We start from the raw sequence: 19,514 nt of genomic DNA, 5'->3' as shown, positions 1-19,514 counted from the left end.
CCCCAGGAAAACATTTATTGATGTTATAAATCAAGTGAGTAATAGGCTAATTGTTTCATATACTTTTCAAACAGAGTTCCTTTTAAAATCCATGGAGTCGCCCCCTGGTGGCTAAGTGCTACTTCCATGCTACTTCCCTGGGCTTCGGTTTTAGAACCTAAATACTATATCGATTTTTAAATACAGTCTATGGCCTATACAAGCTGAGAGAGAGAGAGAGAGAGAGGTAGTGAAGTGTGGAGGAAGCAGCGACTGACAGGGAGAAACAAGATTGGCGATGATAGCAGGCTAATGTGTGTTTGACCTCCTGAGTGGCTGTAAGCAGCAGATAAGCTAAAGACTTAATTGTCTGTGGACCTTCGCAGACACTCGTTGTAATTAGTTCATCTACCTGAACATGTAAAGACACAAGCTACACTGACCGCTTATCTGCGCTCCACTGAGCCCTGAAAGCAAAGACCTTTGACCTCTGCAGAATGAGTCCCTGCGGTCGAAGAGAAGTCCATTTGTTGTTTCCCCCTTTATTAAAAGTCACCACATACACAGTATATGTGCATTTCAATCAGGAGAGACAAGTGAATGGAAATGAAATTACTAAACTATGTATGCAAGAATTGTGTGAAAAATTGGCCCCTCCTCCTCTGCTCACGACCAGTAGCACAAAATCTGCGATAATAAAGCACTAGCACCTGAGCCACATTGGCTGCGTGCACACAGTGGAACCACAGGCATGTTAACACTGCCTCAAACCCAGATATCGTAGCTTTCATTAGCCGCAGTGGAACTCAAACTTAGAAGTACAGACCTCCAGGGTTAGTTTGTCAAAACCTACAGTTATTAGCAGTAGTTCACTGTATCTACACTATGTATACTGTAATCCATACTATAGCAGGAATGTTATGCATTTGTTGATACTTAAGCTTCAAGCTACTCATGCTAAATGGTAGAACTTACCTGTCGAACAGAAAAGAGTCCCGCTCTGTGTTGCACTTCATCCCCATCTTCTCCGTCAGTGCTCGCCAACACATGAAGGCCAACCCCAGATTCACCACTGAGCCTTCACCATCGCTAAACTAGCATTTTTTCAGTGCCATGCCTGCCATGACAGCAGGTTCTGTTACCTGCCTGGCTGTAACCTGAATACCCCGCCCCCAAACTGTTATTGGCTGGAGGTTATAAACACACTGGCCAAATGTCGCCACCCAGAAATGCCCCAGCCCACACCAAAACAAAGAGAAAACAGTAAATACCAGCAGAGGGCAGCATCTCTGCAGACACAAACATTACCACACATTTGTAGTGGCTCAATAAGGATGATTGACAGGGATTAATGTCGGATTAATCTGTTCTGTATTTTTTTTAAATGTAAATGCTGCATACTCTACTGTATAGAGTCCAAATCAATCAATGTTTGCTGCTTTGATTGGAAGCTTTACAAATATTATACATTATTGTATTCTACTTTCATTGAGCTGATATTCTTTTCTGACCATCTCATGTTTTTGTCATGATGTTACCATGTTTTTGAAAAGAAAATATAAATTATTTTCAATATGCTACATTCAAAGTCATTTTTTTTATGTTGAATTATTACATCCTGGGGTATGTCAATGACTAACAAGGACACTAGTAACATAGCCATCTAGTGGAATTAACATGTTTTTTCTCCAGATGTCAAATATGGGTAAACTGATGCAATCTGGTGGAGAAAAATAAGAAATTCCAAGGAAAACGCCTAGATTGACACCCAGATAAAATGTATGTATTATGGTTAATTGAAAGTCAGATCAGAAATTTAAGTTTGAATGGGTTTCAATGGCACATTTTTTGCACTTAACGGTGTGAGTGTAACACTTGTGTGTACACAGTGTATTTCAGCCTTACTGTTGGAGCTGAGCTAGATATAACAAGATCAAATAAAAATACAAAATCTTGCAAATATTAATGCCATATGCATAAACACAGGCAAAAAAACTTAAGAATGAAACGTTGTTTGTTTCCCAATTTTCCAGGAGCAGTGCACATACAGACTGTGCTTCTTGCACTTTATATGGCAACCTGTTATCTCTCATTTTTGGAGTGTTTTTAAAGCGTCTTTGGCACTTAGACACAAGGAGGAGGAGAAATCCAAGTGGAAGACATTTGTTTCTGAGCAGTGACTAGGAAAATACCCTTATGTCGAGACACTGGTGGTGACGGTGGTTGGTGATCTGATGAGACTAATGAAGGGTGAAGAATGATGGATGATGGAGATGGAGGGTGCCCATGACAAGAGAACTAAGGCAGTGAGAGGCAGCAAGGAGATGAGTGGCTAACAAGTTAGGCGTATTGCAGCACTATGAGGCAGATGAGACCAGCTGACAAAGTAGCATTGACATACAGGCAACAGAGTAATCTCCCTGACTGAACTGATGCTAGAGCTTCATTAAACTGAAAGAATTTTTTTTCTTTAGGAAATTATTCCTGGTCCTTGTCTTGTTTTAGCAAGGCTAGGACAAAACTGGGCCCAGGAGACAGGCGGGCAAACATTATCCACACTGAGTCAATCTTAAAAGCTAGAGTCTGAAATTGAGGAAGACAGAGTCACAACTAATCAGGTTTCCCACCCCTGTAATCTGGCAGCAGCTGTATTGAGTTTGGCAGTCTGAAACGATCCAGCACACCAGGAAACCAACAGCAGAGAAACACACCTGTCCAAGAGAAACACATGGTTCCTTTTAAATCACAAACACACACAATGCACCAACAACAAAACTCTGCTGTGGGCTACTTAATAAAAGGAAATGATATGTTGGTGAATAAATGTGTTGCTTTATTATTCATGATTTAATTAAGTCATAAAAACCAATAAAATTACCCTATAAAGACTATCTATCAAATACATGATATGAATCTAACAATCTGATCTGCTTTGGCTTTGTTTCTTCCACAGGCTAAAAAATCTGAATCAGGATAACAGCCTGTTGCTAAGTAGGTATTAACATACATGGAATTTGATCAGTAATGATTAAAGCTGAATATAGTAGGAAAAAACAGTTCAAGAATGGGCAAAGGGAGACAATACAATACAAAAGTGAAGCGTGCATGTATGAAATATACAATACAAAAGGTCCAGCATGCTGTATGTTGTAGAGTACGCTATTTTATGGCATTATTGATAATTCCGTAATGACATTTCAGCACAATGTAAGTCAAGTGATCTGAGAGAGAATGACACTTCTGCACTTCTGTTTACGGCCGCAATGAGAACTACTGACCGACCACTGAGCAGTTCAGAGAGAGTGTGCTTCCATTACCATACTTGCTTTTCATACTGGTCCCCTAAGTGGAAAGTTTGCTACTCCAGCATTGGCAGCAATTCCTTACATTGCAAAGTTGCCCATCATTCTTTGAGGGAGGGGTAGGGATCATAGACCATATCTTCCATGTTCCTCCTGCAGCCAAGTAGGAGGTGAACATATAGTGAATAGCCACCAGGGATGAATCATTTTAGAGTGTGCATACTGTGCATAGTTGTGATGCTTTCCTCTGTCTCGACAAAGCAGTATTTCAGGACTATTAGAAAGGTGGTTGGGCACAATGTGGCCTAAGAGTCAGTCAAATGAGCTGACCCGGTCCTTCAGGGAGATAACCATAGAATATGCTCTGGGGCAGCTCCACCACATTTTTGTTTATTTCTGCTCTTAAAGAAAGCTGATGGCTGCTGTTTCTGTGAACATTTACCAACATGTCCACACTAATCAGCATTGTGGCTTCCCGTTTCTCGCCAACACAGCCCACTGCTGACGAACAAAGATGGTCCTCTGCTTACACATGTGAATGCAACGTCTCTATTTACAGAAAAGCCACAAGACCAGTTAAGATGATTTAAATCACAGAAATGAATATCAAGCCTGTCCTTCCTGAGAAATACAATCACAATTTGGTGCCTTTTAATTAGTTAATTAGCAGTTTCTATGTGAGAGGACAAACTTACAGAGCAGATATGCATATGAGTTCCCTTTCCTTCACCTAATTGATCCCCAATTAGCCATTAATTATTTGATTACCCCATTTAGCCTGCATGTCTTGGTTTGTAAGTCATCTCACACGGTGACAAGTTGGCTCTAATTAAAGACCAGGACAGTCTCAGCAGCTTTGGAGAAGCCATTTACAGGCAGGGGAGAGCCATAGATATTCATGAGATTGTTCTAATTTGTAATAAAGAGTTAAATTACCCCCGGTGTTGAGAATATGAGCCGTTTTGTTATAGTTATATAGTGTGACGGTGCTTCTTTGTACTGTGCTTCGTTGCTCTTACCAATGGCTGGACAGGGTGTTTCCATCTGCTTTAAATGGCCATTAAGTAGGAATAATGTGCCACCATGTTACTCATAATTAAAGTCACCTGGGTGTCCATACAAGGGTGATTTCAGTCATTTAGAAGGTTATATTCTGAGTTTCAGGCAAAAGTGAAGAGAAGCAACTAAGATGAAAGAAGAAAACTATAAATTCATTCATCTGGAATGTGTAGAAAAAAATGTACCTCCAACCCATTCATTTATTCATTCATCCATTTAGACTTTAGTTCAAGAAATCAACTTAAATTTCCATTAATTCAAATGCAAAATTTCCATTGTCAATTTTGTGAATATCAGTGATGAGTTTCCTCCTCAGGGTGCATCCGGGAGGGGCTCATAGTAGAACCGCTGCTGCGCCACATCGAGAGAAGCCAGCTGAGGTGGTTCGGGCATCTGGTTAGGATGTCTCCGGGACGCCTCCCTGGGGACGTTTTTCGGGCCTGTCCTTCCAGGAGGGGACCTCGGGCTGGACCCAGGACACGCTAGAGGGATTATATATCTCGGCTGGCCTGGAAACACCTTGGGATCCTCCCAGAGGAGCTGGCAGAAGTGGCTGGGTATAGAGGGCTGTCTGGGCTTCCTTGCTATGGCTGCTGCCCCCACGACCCCGACTTGGATAAGAGGAAGATGACAATGACCACAATGTTTGTTGGGCAAAACAACACATAATGTCTGATAGGCATGTTTTCTTTATTGCTACTGTATGTGACCAAAGAATCCATCAACTGAGAATGATAATGCCAGTCAGCTGAGTGTGTGAAACCTAACCCATACAGCTTTAAATAAAAATCATGCAATACTTATCTACATGCTCTGTAAGAGGTGGTAATGCATTATTTCCAGTACTTTACAGTAATGTTACTTTTGACAGTAATAAGTAGTATAAGAGATTAAAATTTGAGTGCAGTAATTACATTACACTTATTGATCTCAGTGATGCCCTGTTATGTTAATCACAGGTTCTTTCACACATTCGAGAGGTGTGTGCAATTGCTGTGAAAGGGGCAGTAAATCCTTCTTAACTGTACAACATCCTAGACTGCATTGCCTTTCTTTACTCCATATGTGCAAAAATATTAAAGAATATATTTTAATAAGTCATAAGTTTGCAGCTTTAAAGTGTGTTGAGAATTATACAGGTTTACAGAGGGTTTTTTTTTTCCAAATAAGATTCAACACAACAGAATAGAAGACAGCCATGAGCAGATTCTACCATTTATTACACATATTACATTCTTAAATAAAAATGCTCCACTTAACAGTTCTTGCATAGATATCTTACAATACCAATTTAGAAAAGAATTATGAAACAGACCAGTAACAAAAATAAATTTTTCTTCTTCCTTAATAAAGAACATTACCATACTAACATCATATAATACAAATAATATTTTAAACAGTTTGTACAGCAAAAAAAGTAAAATAAAGCCAACTCAAAATAATAATAATAAAAAAAACAAACAAACAATAACAAAAAAAAAAATGCACGTAACAGATGTGACCGTGACAGAGGAGAGGAAGGTGGGTGAGAGAGTGACAGATTATGGACTAAAGGTTACAGAGCCTCGCTAGCATGTGTGCAAGACATGTTATGAACGACGTCAAAACAAGTCAGTGATCTACACGTCTATTCATCCCAGAAAACATACAGTTGCTATTCCTTAACAGCTGACTGTGGACACACACTCGACGTAATAGTGCTAATTTTCCACTAGGATTGGTCACTTTATCTAAACATGAGGATTGACACCAAAATCCACTTTTCTGTTGACGCCAAGTCATATTTATTATTGTGGACTCTCATTCCTGCTGATTACGTTTAATACAGGTTCATCATTCTTTTGTGCCACCCGGACAAAGAGGATTTAAAGTGATAGATGTTTTTAAATATAAATAAATAATAATCTAGAACCTAACTTGAATTGTATCAGTTTTGTTGCAACTTTTGTTTGGCAATCAATTTCAGTAAATTGATTGCAATTGTTTCCTGTGTGGAGGAGATTGGTTTTCTTTTTTATTGTAGAAGTAGGAAAATTACAGATTGCAGCTGAACAGATGATTACACTGCAACACATAATTAAATGTATTTCAGGCTTGTTGGAAAAAAACTAAACATTCCAGGGTATCTATTATTTACTGTAGCTTTTGTAGCAGGGACTGATACGATTAAACCACATGATAACATCAGTGATTTTAGTAGCTGACATAGATTGATATGATATTGGATGCGGTGCATGACTTAGCTTGATACCAAAGACAAGCAGAATTTTTTTTGGTGGTACCAATCCTCTTTTCATACTGGCAAATGAAACAATGGGGCAAATTCTTCCCTCTGCAAAAACAACAAGAAAGGTTCACGCGTCAGAGACAAACTGAGCAGATAAACTGGAAAGGATGGAAAAGCACCGTAGACAATGGGTCAACTTAAGTTAAACAATTTGACCAAGGACATTTCGCTGGCAAGGTGGGGACGTTATTGCAGTTTTAACTTAGAACTGCCTGGGGCGCCCAAGCACCATAGCTCATGAGAACATATCTAAGGACTATGCGCATGTTGGGCCCCCAGTGGGCTCTGACTGTTGTGGATTTTGGTAGAGAGGGTGTGGTGAAGGTGAGGTGAAACATACAGACACAAGGAGAGGGGTATAGGTCTGTGAATCTCTTATACACTGACACATCAAGGATGGACAAACACAGTAGTTACGGACAGACACACACTCCGGGATGCGACTGATACCAAGAAAGGTCTACTTTAGTCACAGCATGACTAAAGTACAACATATTCCCCCAGACTGATAGTGATGAAAAGGCATTGCATTGGGAGTGGATATGTCAGTCTGATGTTTCGCGATTGGACCTCTATTGTAAATGGTTCTTGGTGGCAAAGTGCATCCAGGATGTGCAACGCATGTTAAGTGGATATTTGACAGAGTGCTCCAACAGACTATGCTAACAGTGAGCGGACAAGGAGAGTGCAAAAGCTAAGTATGATCATGTAGTGCAATGAATGCAAGAGCTAAAACAAATCTATAAGAAATGCTGAAATGTCTGAGACAGTGCTGTCGCCACATATACAGTTAAATTCACACAGAGCAGTCTGTACGATCTCGAGCTATTTACAAAAGCTGCCAGTAGTAACAATCCTTCTTCAGGGTGACATGGTGGAAAACTGTGGAGAATGTATTTTGTTAGAAAATGATGTCGACAGGCTGTTTTCACACTGGGTTTGTGAGGAACTATTTCAGGTCGTAAATCACAGGTTATATTGGAACAAACAAGCCCTTGAACTGTGTCACGTTTGCACATCTCTTTCCTCAATAAGGTTCTTTTTAGGAATTTTTGTGACCCAATGTGAGATCCAAAAACAAAAACATGGACCACTGTGATCCTACTGGTAGAGAGGGTTTTGCGTCATCATGGCAAGTTTTGTCTTTCGCGGCACCAACCGCTGGAGAAAGAAACTGGAGCAGATTTCCTAACAGTGATTTCAGATTGCAGAAATATTTGTAAAAGACCTCTTCCCACATTTGAACAAACCTGCCAGTGTGAAAGCTCCTTTAGTACATCTCTCTTGACCAATTGATTTGAAGGAATGGTGAACTCATTCGATGTTGGCGATTAAACATTTCCAAAGTCTCCAGTCCACTTTTTCACTCTTTTTGAAATATGAGACATGATAGTGCTATTTGCAGTGTGCTAAGAAGCTAACTTAAACTAAAGCTACTTCATTCCTGCTTAAGCTGCTGGCGCCACTATAGTGCGCCCCCTATAAGACAACGAGAACGTTATTTTACATTTGTGAACAATGAGTTTGGCTCCAGCTGACAGTGGACAGGAGAATGAAAATGATACCAAGCATGAAGATTAGGAGCATACCGGTAATTTAGTGGGACGCGTGTGTAAAAAAGAAAGAGTCCCTCTCCTTCCTGCTTCCATCCATCACAAATTTTCCTAGCACTGCCTTTTGGCTCATTCCTCTACTTCCACTACATTCACAGCAGTTAACTTGCAAATATGCAAATCTTTGGGCAAAATGTGTAAAGTGTGCATTCAGCATTCCTGCAGCTGATAGTGCATGGACAACTGCTGTGGACAGAGAGGGACAGATGGGGTCAGGATGGGGGGAAATGATGAATGGCACTTAAATTGGGTAGGAAAAGGGAGGGTTGGAGGACACAGGGTGAGCTGAATAGCTGAAGGGACTTTATTTTATCTGTAACACAGTTAAAATGCAGTTTTACTAATGGGCAAATTGTTAATGAGTTTGTTCACATAGTTAAACCTCTCGCTGTCTCCTGGCATTTCTTTTTCGATATCAACTCTGTCCACTGGGTACAGGCCGCTCGCATCAGTCTGGTCGCTGCTCAGTTTCCCTGTGACCCAGAGCCATCTCATTAACTGAACTGCAACTAGAGAGCAGGACCTGGTACAGTGCTTAATGCTAATCAGAGCAGTGAGACGGAAGCATGCTGTGCCCGGAGGAGTCTGAGAGACGGTGGGAGACCTGGAGCAACACAGTGACAGAAAACCTGCTCCAACAAGCTGAGAGACATGGGGGGAGACCAAATGTAAATTGGTATCAGAAGTGACACGTGACATGATGGAATTTCATTAAAGAGCACATTTCAACACAGCATTGAATTTATGCTCCAAAATAAAATAAAATATCCACCAGTGCTGTACTTTCACATCGTTTCTCAGTGAATCCATTCCCGAAAAACAACAACTTTTTGAAGCTCATCATATTTTGAAATAGGATGGTTATTTTTAAATGATCAGCTCAATTAAAATGGTTTTCAGTCACTGTGTATGTAAATGTTGAATTCCAGCTGCAAGATAGCGCCTCTCGTCTGTAAATCAGGTCCTCTCGGGGAATTAGCAGCTTATAAAATGAGTCGTTTAAAAAAAAAAAAAGAAAAAATGTGTGAGAACCAATGACTACAAAATGCAAATGAGCTGCTGATTCTGCATCTGGCTTCCTTTAATAATTAAACTGCAGTGCTGCAAATGATCATTTTAAGATTAAGAGTTAAATTAGAATATTTGTCGTAGAATCATCATTATTGTTATTTCACCAGTTCTTTAACGACCAGAACAAACAATAAATAATCCTGATATTTACGGGAAGGAGAAAAATAAATGATATAGTATAATGAGCCATTAGTGTCTCTTAAATTTCAATTAACTTGTCTGCTTTTAACGTGCTTTAATATTAAGTGCAACTTTGCATCTAATTGACTGATGTGGTCGAGCTCCGCGACTTTAACAAATACATGAATGAATGAAGGGTCAGCGCAAAAATCCTAATTAAAACACTGTGGGCCAATTTCTTTGATTAAAAGTATTTTCCAAGAGCAAATACATCCACCACCAATTCTCCCACGTGGCTGCACACATGTTCATCAGTTTGAAAACAAGTTTGCTGAATCGCTGCCTCCCTCACACAGTTTGCCGAAATGGGACACATCACATACACACACATACACATTCACGTCATTAAAAGCCTCAGAAAAGTGCTACGATCTCTATGCCGCTCTGATTGTACATCTTTATATGAGGGCTCCTTCTTCTTTCCCTTTTGCATGTCTCGACATTTTTTTTTTTGGCATGACTTTGCCAAACAACCATTGATACGGATTCACCCAAACCAGTAACAGTGACGTGAAATGAAAAATAACACTGGTTTCATCTGAAATGTGTGTTGATGTACGTTGTATTTTGCAGAAAACGAGTAAGCAGGGAGAGCTGCTGCTCTCTCTCCTGACCATGAAGATGAAGTTCCAAGCTGGAGGTTTTTGATAGTGATTGTTCGAAGCTGCATTATGAACCCCCCTCCTAAAGGGGAATGTTTTCACTGTTTCTCCCAGTGAATGCCCAAATGGCGTGATGACGGGACACGAGGGATGTGAAACCAGTGAGCAGCACCGAGCATTGGACTTTACGCGACAGGGCACAACAGTACAAGTGGTGGTTGGCAAATGGTAGTCCATCAGTATGTTCACATTAAGTTATTGTGTTAGTCTGACTAAAATTGGACTTTTAAAATACATGTTAGTCTGACTGAAATTATACTAAATTGAATTTCTCAATCGCAGATCATGCGATAAGGAGTTCCTGCTCCGCAGTTACCACCTCCTGGCACAGAAGAAGACGAAAGCAGCAAAATAAACATAGCCAAATCCAGAGTTGTACATTTTTGGACTGACAAAGAGACCAAATTTATGCTCTGCCAGCTTCAAGATTTACATTTCTTGAAGTTAATGGATGGTAAAAACGACACTACATGGCACTGGACATGCTAACGCTAACCGTTGTCTTCTGAGACCAAACAGGTCAACCAGGAAGTGTCTACTACTAACAAGCAGAAAAGGGGGAATACTGTCACCTATTATGATGGAGGTTCATTCAGTAAACTGATTCCCTGTATACTGTAACAAAAACAGAAGTCCAATCAAACTGTGCATGGAAACATACTGACTTTTACTACCGATGTTGGCCGTATTGTTAATGCCCTAAATGCAAGGCAGGTGTATTTCTTGTGCAACCGCAAAGCAAAAGAAACCGGAGCGGTGGGGGATGTGGTCGCACCAGTTTCTGCCTCTCATCATGCAACATTTCTTATATTTGACATTTTCAAGTCAAATAATTGCATTCAGGTCACAGAACTAAGCCATTGTTTTCATCAAACGTGAGTCTAACGTTGTTCCGTGCAATGCCACGCGTTAGCGAGCGCGCCAGCTGGGCAGAAATATCTGGAATCCCGTGTCATGTTTATTTATTTGTGCCAACTGTTGATTAGTGGAGTGGAATTTCAAATGTGCAGTGATGATTTCAACGACACACGTTAAAAATAAAAAGGAGAGAAATGGCTATTACCACCATTCCCCTAAAGGCGTCACTCATGTTTTTGTCGGACTTTTCCAGGAGTAAAAAGTGGGTGTGAGAATGCTGGTTTTCATGTTGTATGGGCCAAGAGGGAGGGACAGAAGCGTCGGTGACGATTCTAAACATTTTCTGTACGCTCACGCCACGAGAAATTGTTTCCGTTTATACTGAAACCAATGGCTCATTGTCACCAACAATGTAACCAGAGTGGGGAGTGAAAAATGCTGATTAAATGAGAGGCACAAACTGTAGCGAGGGGTATGTGGGTGATTGTTGGAAGTGAGAACAAGCTGATTTCTCACTTCAAAGGATTTGAAAGCGTTTGTTACCTCCAGCTGAGAGCTAAGATACTCTTCTACTAAACAACAGTCACTAATTTCCTACTGTGAAAAAAGATTTGGGAGCAGAACATATAATTCCTGGAAGAGTGTGCATGTGTGTGCGTGTCCTTGTGAGCTGGTGTGTGTGTGTGCATTTGCAATAAAGCCTGCCATGCAGTGTTTTGTTTTCTGACTTTGTTCATTAGTTTATTAATTCTTTCCCTAAATCTTATTAGTCTTATCTCACGAAGAGCCGCAAGCAAAGAAACTGTAGTGTGTGTGTGTGTGTTTGCTTTGTATGCAACGTGTAGAGCAAAACAGAATTGTTTTTGTTATGTATTTTTTCCAAGCCTTTTTTTGATTTTTTTTTTCTTCTTTTTCTTCTTTTTCCATATTTTCTGCCGTAGAAAAAAAAGCACAGATAATATATATTAAAAAAATCAGTGCTGTCAATGGATACGAAACAGGCAAATTTGACCAGGCCAGTATGACCGTCTGTTCAGTACCACCACACAGAGGTTAGCTGGCATCTTCAGTCCCGTGAGAAAAACCTCAAAGCCACTCTTTAGCCTCCTTTCTTGCCGAGCAGTACTAGTCTGTGAAAGCGCTCCAGGATGACTTCAGAATCAACAAAAAGCAAAGAGAAAACAAGACAACAGACCAAGTTTCTTAAGCGAGTCCTCCGTCTGACTCTGATAGTGTGCGAGTCCATGGAGGGTAAAGCAGGGTCCTGTTTTTCAGCTCCAGTGAATCGCGGGGCAGCAGGAGCAGCACAATAAACTGAAGACCTCTCTGCTCTCTGCTTTCGTTCTTGTCCAAAAAAACACAAATCCGTTTTCTGAGAGTTGGTATGATTCTGCTTTTCGTTCATTCTCTGGTTTCTTACAGACTTGCAGAAGCAAAGTCAGTTCACATGGGGATTAAAAGACCAACAATGCTCTTCCTTCTCATCCCACACATTCCGTTGAAGTCATCGTGGATTTTTCAGTTTTCTCTCTCTCTAACAATTCAATGAGTTTTAAGACATTTTCTCCAAGAGAGAAGAAAAACAAAGTATCATTCTTTGTAATAACAAAAAAAAACAAGTATTGTCCTCTTAGTAGATAAAAAAGGGAAGAAAGTGTCGCTGCGCATTTCTGTCAGATAGCCAGTGGAGGCCGCAGGCGTCTCGGTGAAGGTGAGATGCAAACACCCACTGGAGGAGAGCCTGAGAGTTGCCGTAGCACCCGCTGACCGAGGTCCCATGGGTGCACCAAAACACCCAGCAACCGAGCCCTGGGTTCGATTGTCAGCCATGCTAGAAGTCAATCTGTACAGTCTCTCTCCTGCAGATTTGCCATTGTTGTTTTCTTCACGTAAATTACTGAAGCTGACTGCAGCAGATGATGATTTCTGATATTTTCCGAGTATGAAAACATTACAAAAACAATGAAAAAAAGCTGAGTATTTGATTTCAGAAGCTGGTAAAGCACTAACGACTGACTATACGGATATTTAAAGTTACTCCACTAAACTACCTCCTCACCCAAAGTGACTAAACACGTTGAAAACAGAGAAAGAAAAAAAGGTGGTGTGTTATGTTTTGTCAAGCGAGTTAAGTGTACGTTGATTTGGCAGTGTCCAATCCCCCGGAGCCACATGACAGCAGCCGGGGGTCACCGGGATGATGCATTAAAAGACAAGTGCATTGACTGTTTACTACTGCGAGAGTGTGAATGTGTATTTTTTAAGAAAAACAACAATCTATCTACTCCTCATTTTCCTCCAATCACCGCCTTCCATGGGAGGGCCGTCATTCCGTCTGATCTTTATGGCCCTTTCAGATGGACGTGCATTATGGCTGCTGACTTGTTTTTGGACTGGGTGAATGAGGCGGGCTGTTGGTGGCTAGACTGCCCATCCCTCCTTCTTCCTCTTTCTCCTCCTCCTCCTCCTCCTCCTCTTCCTCCCCCTGCTTCTTCCTCTCTCCAGCTCGTTCTCCTTTCACCCTCAGATGTGCCTCTTCATGTGCAGGGCCAGGTGGTCCGAACGAGAGAAACACCTGCAGAAAAAAAACGAGGGAAAAAAAAAACAAGGAGATAATGGCAGAGGAATTAAATCCATGATCCAACATATGCAAGAAATTGCATGAGAATGACATAAAAGAAGGCAAATAGAAAACGTAAAGCTGCCTCGTGCAGCGGAAATTAAAAATTATAGAATAAACCGTAACAACTTACATACATTGAAAGGCGTAAAACTGACAAACGAGTGCAAAGGCACAAATTAATCACATGTGACCAGGAATTTGCACAAAAAACAGCCATAGCATGTCATGTTGGCAAGTGTTGCTGATTAGTGCCACAGGCTCTGTGTGCAGTATTAGTGGTGCCACACTCTTTAAATCCCTGCTGGCTCTGTGTATTTTTAATGGGAACTCTCCATAATCTCATGTCCCTTAAACCTCCCACTAGAAATGCTCCACACTTCTCCACCCGAAACATTGTCTCTGTGAACGCAGCACACTGCTGGGCCCACTGGAATGATTTAAAGGTGGGAACTTGCGGCTGGTGTTAACCACATAAGATAACTAGCTGGTGTTCTGTTTTCAGTGTCTCACAATGTCTCGCAAATATTCTCACAATATCGAAAACGAGCGCCTTCAAGTTATCCCTAGGTCAAATGTGTATGACTTGAGAGTGGAAAGATTATTGCTGCTGATGCTTCTTATTTATTTTATTGATTGTTGGTAGAAGCCTGTGGAAAAAATGATTCCTAAGGGCCAGAGCTGCAAAGTCACCCTTGTTTTTTTAAGCCTGATTGGGACAGCGAGAGTGGGAAGGCATCAGTCAACAAACCTCAGGGACAGACATAACGTGAGATCGGCAAACAAGACACGGCTAATGTTCAAAGATTTTGCTAAAAAGATCCTCTCCTCTCCTAAAAAGTGTTTAAAAGTGTTTAAAAACACAAACACGGACCGATTCAATACCTGAATACAACGAAACCATAAATCACAGCCAGACCGCCACAGCACTGCAGTCTTTGCAGCCTCAGCTCAGATAAGATACTCCTGTGGAAACTAATTAGATATGAATTGTGAACATGGACACTAATGCAGACAGGCTGGCAGTGCAGTCTGATCCTGGACCATTTAACTCAGCCAAGACTGCACCTGCTATCAGAATAAAACATAAAACCAGGTGCTGACGATGCATAATTTAAGATTCACAGAATCCTGTCATGTCTTTATAATTGAGTATTTTAATTTAATTACACCATTGTGACGACATTAATGCTAAACATGCACAATAAAATGAATCATGAATGATATGACTGATGAAGGAGCGGCAAAACAAAATGTGGGAGAAACAAATTAAAAATTCAATTTTGCCAGAGGCTTGATTCATTATTAATTATGGCCATTCTCTGTGTTTGTGAGCAATGAGACAGGCTGTCGGCCTATCCAGATACGAGCAGACGGAGCCCAAAACACTCAGAAGTACGATAGAAAGTTTGTCACGCTGCAGGAGAACCTGACGTCTCTCTTTATCTCGTGGTTTTACTGTGAATCACTCTCTTAATGTCGCTCTTCAGAAGCAGCAGGAACGCGGATTTGTGGCACAGTAATTAGGGTCCAACTTTGCATTAAACAAGCAAGAAATTATCCTTTGAGTACTTTGGTCTGATAAACTTGTATAAACCATTGCTACTGATTGGTTTATACATGGATGGACACATTTTTACGAGCTGATATTCACCTTACTGACTGCGATTGGCTAACCCAGAAAATAAAGGCATTCACTGATACACAGACCAATTTTTATCTGCTCCTTGAACAAATAGATGAATAAGAAGCTACAATTACAATGTGTGTAACTAAAAACTCCTAGTGAACATTCATTGTTGTTTAAATCCCAACACTGACCGTCTCCTCATCTAAACACGTACGTAAGTTTGTGGATTTCAATTTCAGCACGGCACGAGCGTGCAGTCGAACTTTGCTCTGATGTCTGTAGCGGAGTGTTTTCCCTCAGCCCTTTGCTGACCATGTGGTACCTTCAATGCACCTTCACTTATCTGTGTGTGAGTGTAGCTGGACAGATGGCCATGCCAGTTACTGTGTCACTGTTGGGGGGCCAACCAGCCACACCAGCTGGTCCCCCCCCCACCCCATCCAACACACACACACTCTCCTCCTTTTCGATTTCCTCTTCTCCTCCTCTAAACTCTCCCTTCTCCCATTCACTTATTTTCTGTCCTCCTCCTTCCAGCTACATGAAAACATCAGGGGGTCCCCGCTTGATTAGGCAGGATTAATGACAGACTGCCATGTGTGTGCGTGCGCATGCGTGCGTGTGTGTGCGTGTGCGTGTGTGTGTGTGTGTGTGTTCCCCCAGGAGATACACTGTCAGATTGAACAGTCTATCTAATGTTAACCTCTCCATGGTTGCCACTTTTTGCCATTCTCATGTTAATAATTTCTGAGCTCCACCCACCACAGATGTGTGTATGCGTGTGTGTGTGTGTGTGTGTGTGCTACTGTAAAGAATGAGGCGTATCATGGCTGTGTTAAGCACATTAGCATTTACCTTATATTTTGAGGTTAGAAATCAGTTTCATTGGCATCCAAACCACAGACGTGTGCTTAAACATAAACCGACATGACAGCAGAACAGGAAGTAGAGTCCCGTCCTCCGTCTTTATTGAACGGGACTGTGATCTCAGACGCTGCGGACACGAAATCTCTTCGCCCCAACTTCATGCTGACTTTGAAGCATGTAAATGTGAGTCAGTATTTCACTCCGGATTTCTGCATACTGTGCACGCAAGTGAGTGCATACTAAGTGTGTGTGTGTGTGTGTGTGTGTGCCAGAAAGGAGCTAATACAGTCCCAGCTCTCAGCCAGGATTAGAAGCTTCCAGCAGGTTTCTGGAGGGTTTAATATCTTAAACCTAAACTAGAGGGAACCTACAACAGCCAATTACACTGTCTCTAGGGCAAGTGTTTGTGTGTGTGTGTGTGTGTGTGTGTGTGTGTGTGTGTGTGAGAGAGTGTGTGTACCAATCTGAACCACACACAAACAGTGTATGTTAAAGTGGAGCTGGCATCTGGTGCCACTCAATTAGTTGAAACCAGTCTGCCAATATAGCCAGAATCCATTTAACTGGCAGTACAGGGGCATGAATCGGTGCACACACACACACACACACACACACACACACACACACGTTGACAGTATAAAGGGCAGAGATGATGTGACTCTCTGGCTTTTGTCACAAGATTCAGTTTGATTTTATTTCAACTGCACACGGCCTCATCTTCTTTCTACTTTTTTTTTTTCTGCACCAAGGTCAAACTGCATCAGAGGTGAATCAGTGACAAAATGCTCTGATTGATGAGTAACAATCTTTCACCAGTGATGAAAAGATAACATGACATGAAAGCAACTCATTTTTCCAGGGCATTTACATCCCCTAATGAATTTGCATCATTTAACGATAATAACTTTCTCCATCACAAAGCCGCCGTCTCGAACCTTAATCATCCTGACGGATGCGAACCCACCTGAGCTCATCCCTGTGCACAAATGCTGAAGGAGGAATATAATATATATATAAAAAAACTCCTCACATCCACATTTGTGACATTTTTATTTAATCTGTTTTTTAAGGGATTTGATGTCTGCATATGAAATGTTGTTGTAACATAATTGCATTGTCTGTGAAGCCCCCGTGAGATATGTGCGGAGCATGGCTGAAAGAAAGAATTGTGTTTTATTTATCATTGGTTGGGCCTCTGTGCGACTCCCTGCTGTTTTGAATGAATTGCCAAGCGATGTAGCAGGGGGAGTTTTTACAGAAGAAATATATATATCTGTGATACTGCGGTACTGTTGCCAACTACTGTTAAGTTCACTGCGTTCAAAAGGAAGAGTTATGCAAAGAAAAGTTGTTTGCAAGGACTCATGTGTTGTCTTAGTGGGAACTAGCTTAGTCAAATACATAAGATAAAGACGGTAACTTTTCTTTTTCTGGCACATTGACTGTCATAACAGAAAATGAGTCACTGCTTTTAATGAACTTATTTACCAGCAGCTATAAGACCAGAAGTGTCTGAATTTCTCATACATTTATTATAGTTCTCTATACGTAACAATATAGTTTAGTTTGTTTTATTAATCCCCTTAGGGAAAGTATTTCTCTGCATTTTGACGCATCCCAGAATTAGGAGCAGTGGGCTGCCACACTGAGTAGCGCCCGGGGAGCATAACTTGGCGTTTTTTTGGTCGGGTGGGGATTTGAACCGGCGACCCTCTGGTTACAAGTCAAGGTCCCTTTCCACTTGGCCATGGGCTGCCCCCATGGCTAAGTTTGCCTGAAATCAGATGTCTGAGCTGTATTCACACGTCAAACACTTTGCAATCTTTTCATTTAAATGTAATTCAACCTGCATCGCAGTGCACCAAAAAATAAACCCAGAACTCCAGATATTCATGTCTGAGTGTGTGATCTGCCAAAGGGAGGCCCTGCAGAAAAACTTCTATAAATAATAATTACATTGTTGAAAATATTGAAGAAACCTTGTACAGCTTTTTCATAACTGAGGATTTTGCTGCTTTTCTCAATTCTATGAATCTGTTTCTGTTTTTCAGGCTGCTTGGACAGTGTCATCGTCGTCTTTGGGACAATGTGTCCATCAATATTAGCCAAGACAAATGAAATAAACAATTTAATAAGGTGACTTATTATAGCAGAAAAAGCACAGGTGTTCCAAATAATGTTTTTGTTGCACAGATACCAAAGAGGGATATGGATCTAGCTGTCACAGATTTTATGATTGTGCTTTTCCCATGTAAAAAATGTGGAAAAAAACCTCTTGTTAGTGGCATTCCTAATGAACAGAAAGAAACACTGAGCCCCATTTCTAGGTAACAATCTCATCTGTGGCTCTACTTGTGAACACTGGCCTTGACAGATGAAGGACGCCAGTGTCCTGCAAATATTAAGTGTGCAAAGTGTGCTGCATGTTTGTCATTGCCTTTGTCATTTTTTCATGCATCAGCTGCCCGCGCGTCGAGTGTTTACCTGTCGCAGTGGTTGCACTTGAATGGCTTCGCTCCGGTGTGTTTGCGGTAGTGTCGTGTCAACTCGTCACTGCGGGCAAAACGCCATTCGCAGCCCTCCCATGAGCACTTGTAGGGCTTCTCACCTGAGAGAGAGAGAGAGAGAGAGAGAGAGAGAGAGAGAGAGAGAGAGAGAGAAAGCGTTTTATTCTCATTTCTACATCTAATTTCACATGTCTAAACTACAGCTGTTCACTAATTTAGGTTACCACCCCTGGCTTTTTCCGAAGCCAAACACATGCACATACACACACACACACTCAGGGGCCAGGCAGGCAGACCCGTCTTAACACCACAGCCATTTCAATGAGCCAATACACTCAATTAACTGTAAATGAATTCTTTCAGCACTGCGGCGTGTTAATTCATAATCCCAAATTCACCCTGAAATTAATCTCGTTTTGTTCACCTCCATCATTAACCCTCTGCCCCCCCTTGCCTGCACACACACACACACACACACACACCCTGAGGTGGTGGGATCTGAAATGTAAATGAAGTTTCATCCCCCAGTTCACCAGATGGGAGAAGAGATGGTCTATTGTTCTCAGCCTGTAGTTATCTCTCTGTGATAGAAAGCCTTCCAGCTGTGTGTGTGTGTGTGTGTACATGCGTGTCTCTTGGTTAGAGGTGTGTGTGTGTGTGTGTATAATGTGTAGGAGCAGACTGCCTTCAGATGGGACTCGATGATGTCTGACTGTGTAAATGCCTGTATGAGAGTGTGCTTTTCTGCAGCTGCTTTCATAGAGAGATCCTACAATGTGACTGATAAGAGGACTCCTCGCTGCACTGCCTTGTTTACACTGAAACAAACAAGACGGCACAGCGTTTGATTTGAAAGAGTCTGCTGCCACTCTGGGGGCA

At 41.4% G+C, this 19,514-nt stretch overlaps 1 protein-coding gene across 1 annotated transcript in view; it reads right to left on the bottom strand.

The window, feature by feature from the left end:
- Positions 1–6,179: 6,179 nt before the first annotated feature.
- klf7b (Kruppel-like factor 7b) overlaps positions 6,180–19,514 on the bottom strand; it is a 59,006-nt gene continuing 45,671 nt past the window's right edge. The window contains exons 3-4 of the mRNA XM_044017364.1: positions 18,613–18,736; positions 6,180–13,586 (exon numbers count right to left, since the gene is read on the bottom strand). Coding sequence (XP_043873299.1) covers positions 13,535–13,586; positions 18,613–18,736 — 176 coding nt within the window. The 3' untranslated portion in view covers positions 6,180–13,534. The remainder of the gene's footprint in view (positions 13,587–18,612; positions 18,737–19,514) is intronic.

The sequence above is a fragment of the Solea senegalensis genome, linkage group LG2, assembly GCF_019176455.1.
Source record: "Solea senegalensis isolate Sse05_10M linkage group LG2, IFAPA_SoseM_1, whole genome shotgun sequence".
NCBI lineage: Eukaryota > Metazoa > Chordata > Actinopteri > Pleuronectiformes > Soleidae > Solea > Solea senegalensis.
The sequence above is the reverse complement of the archived record's forward strand: the minus strand, read 5'-3'. Positions and strand labels throughout refer to the sequence as shown.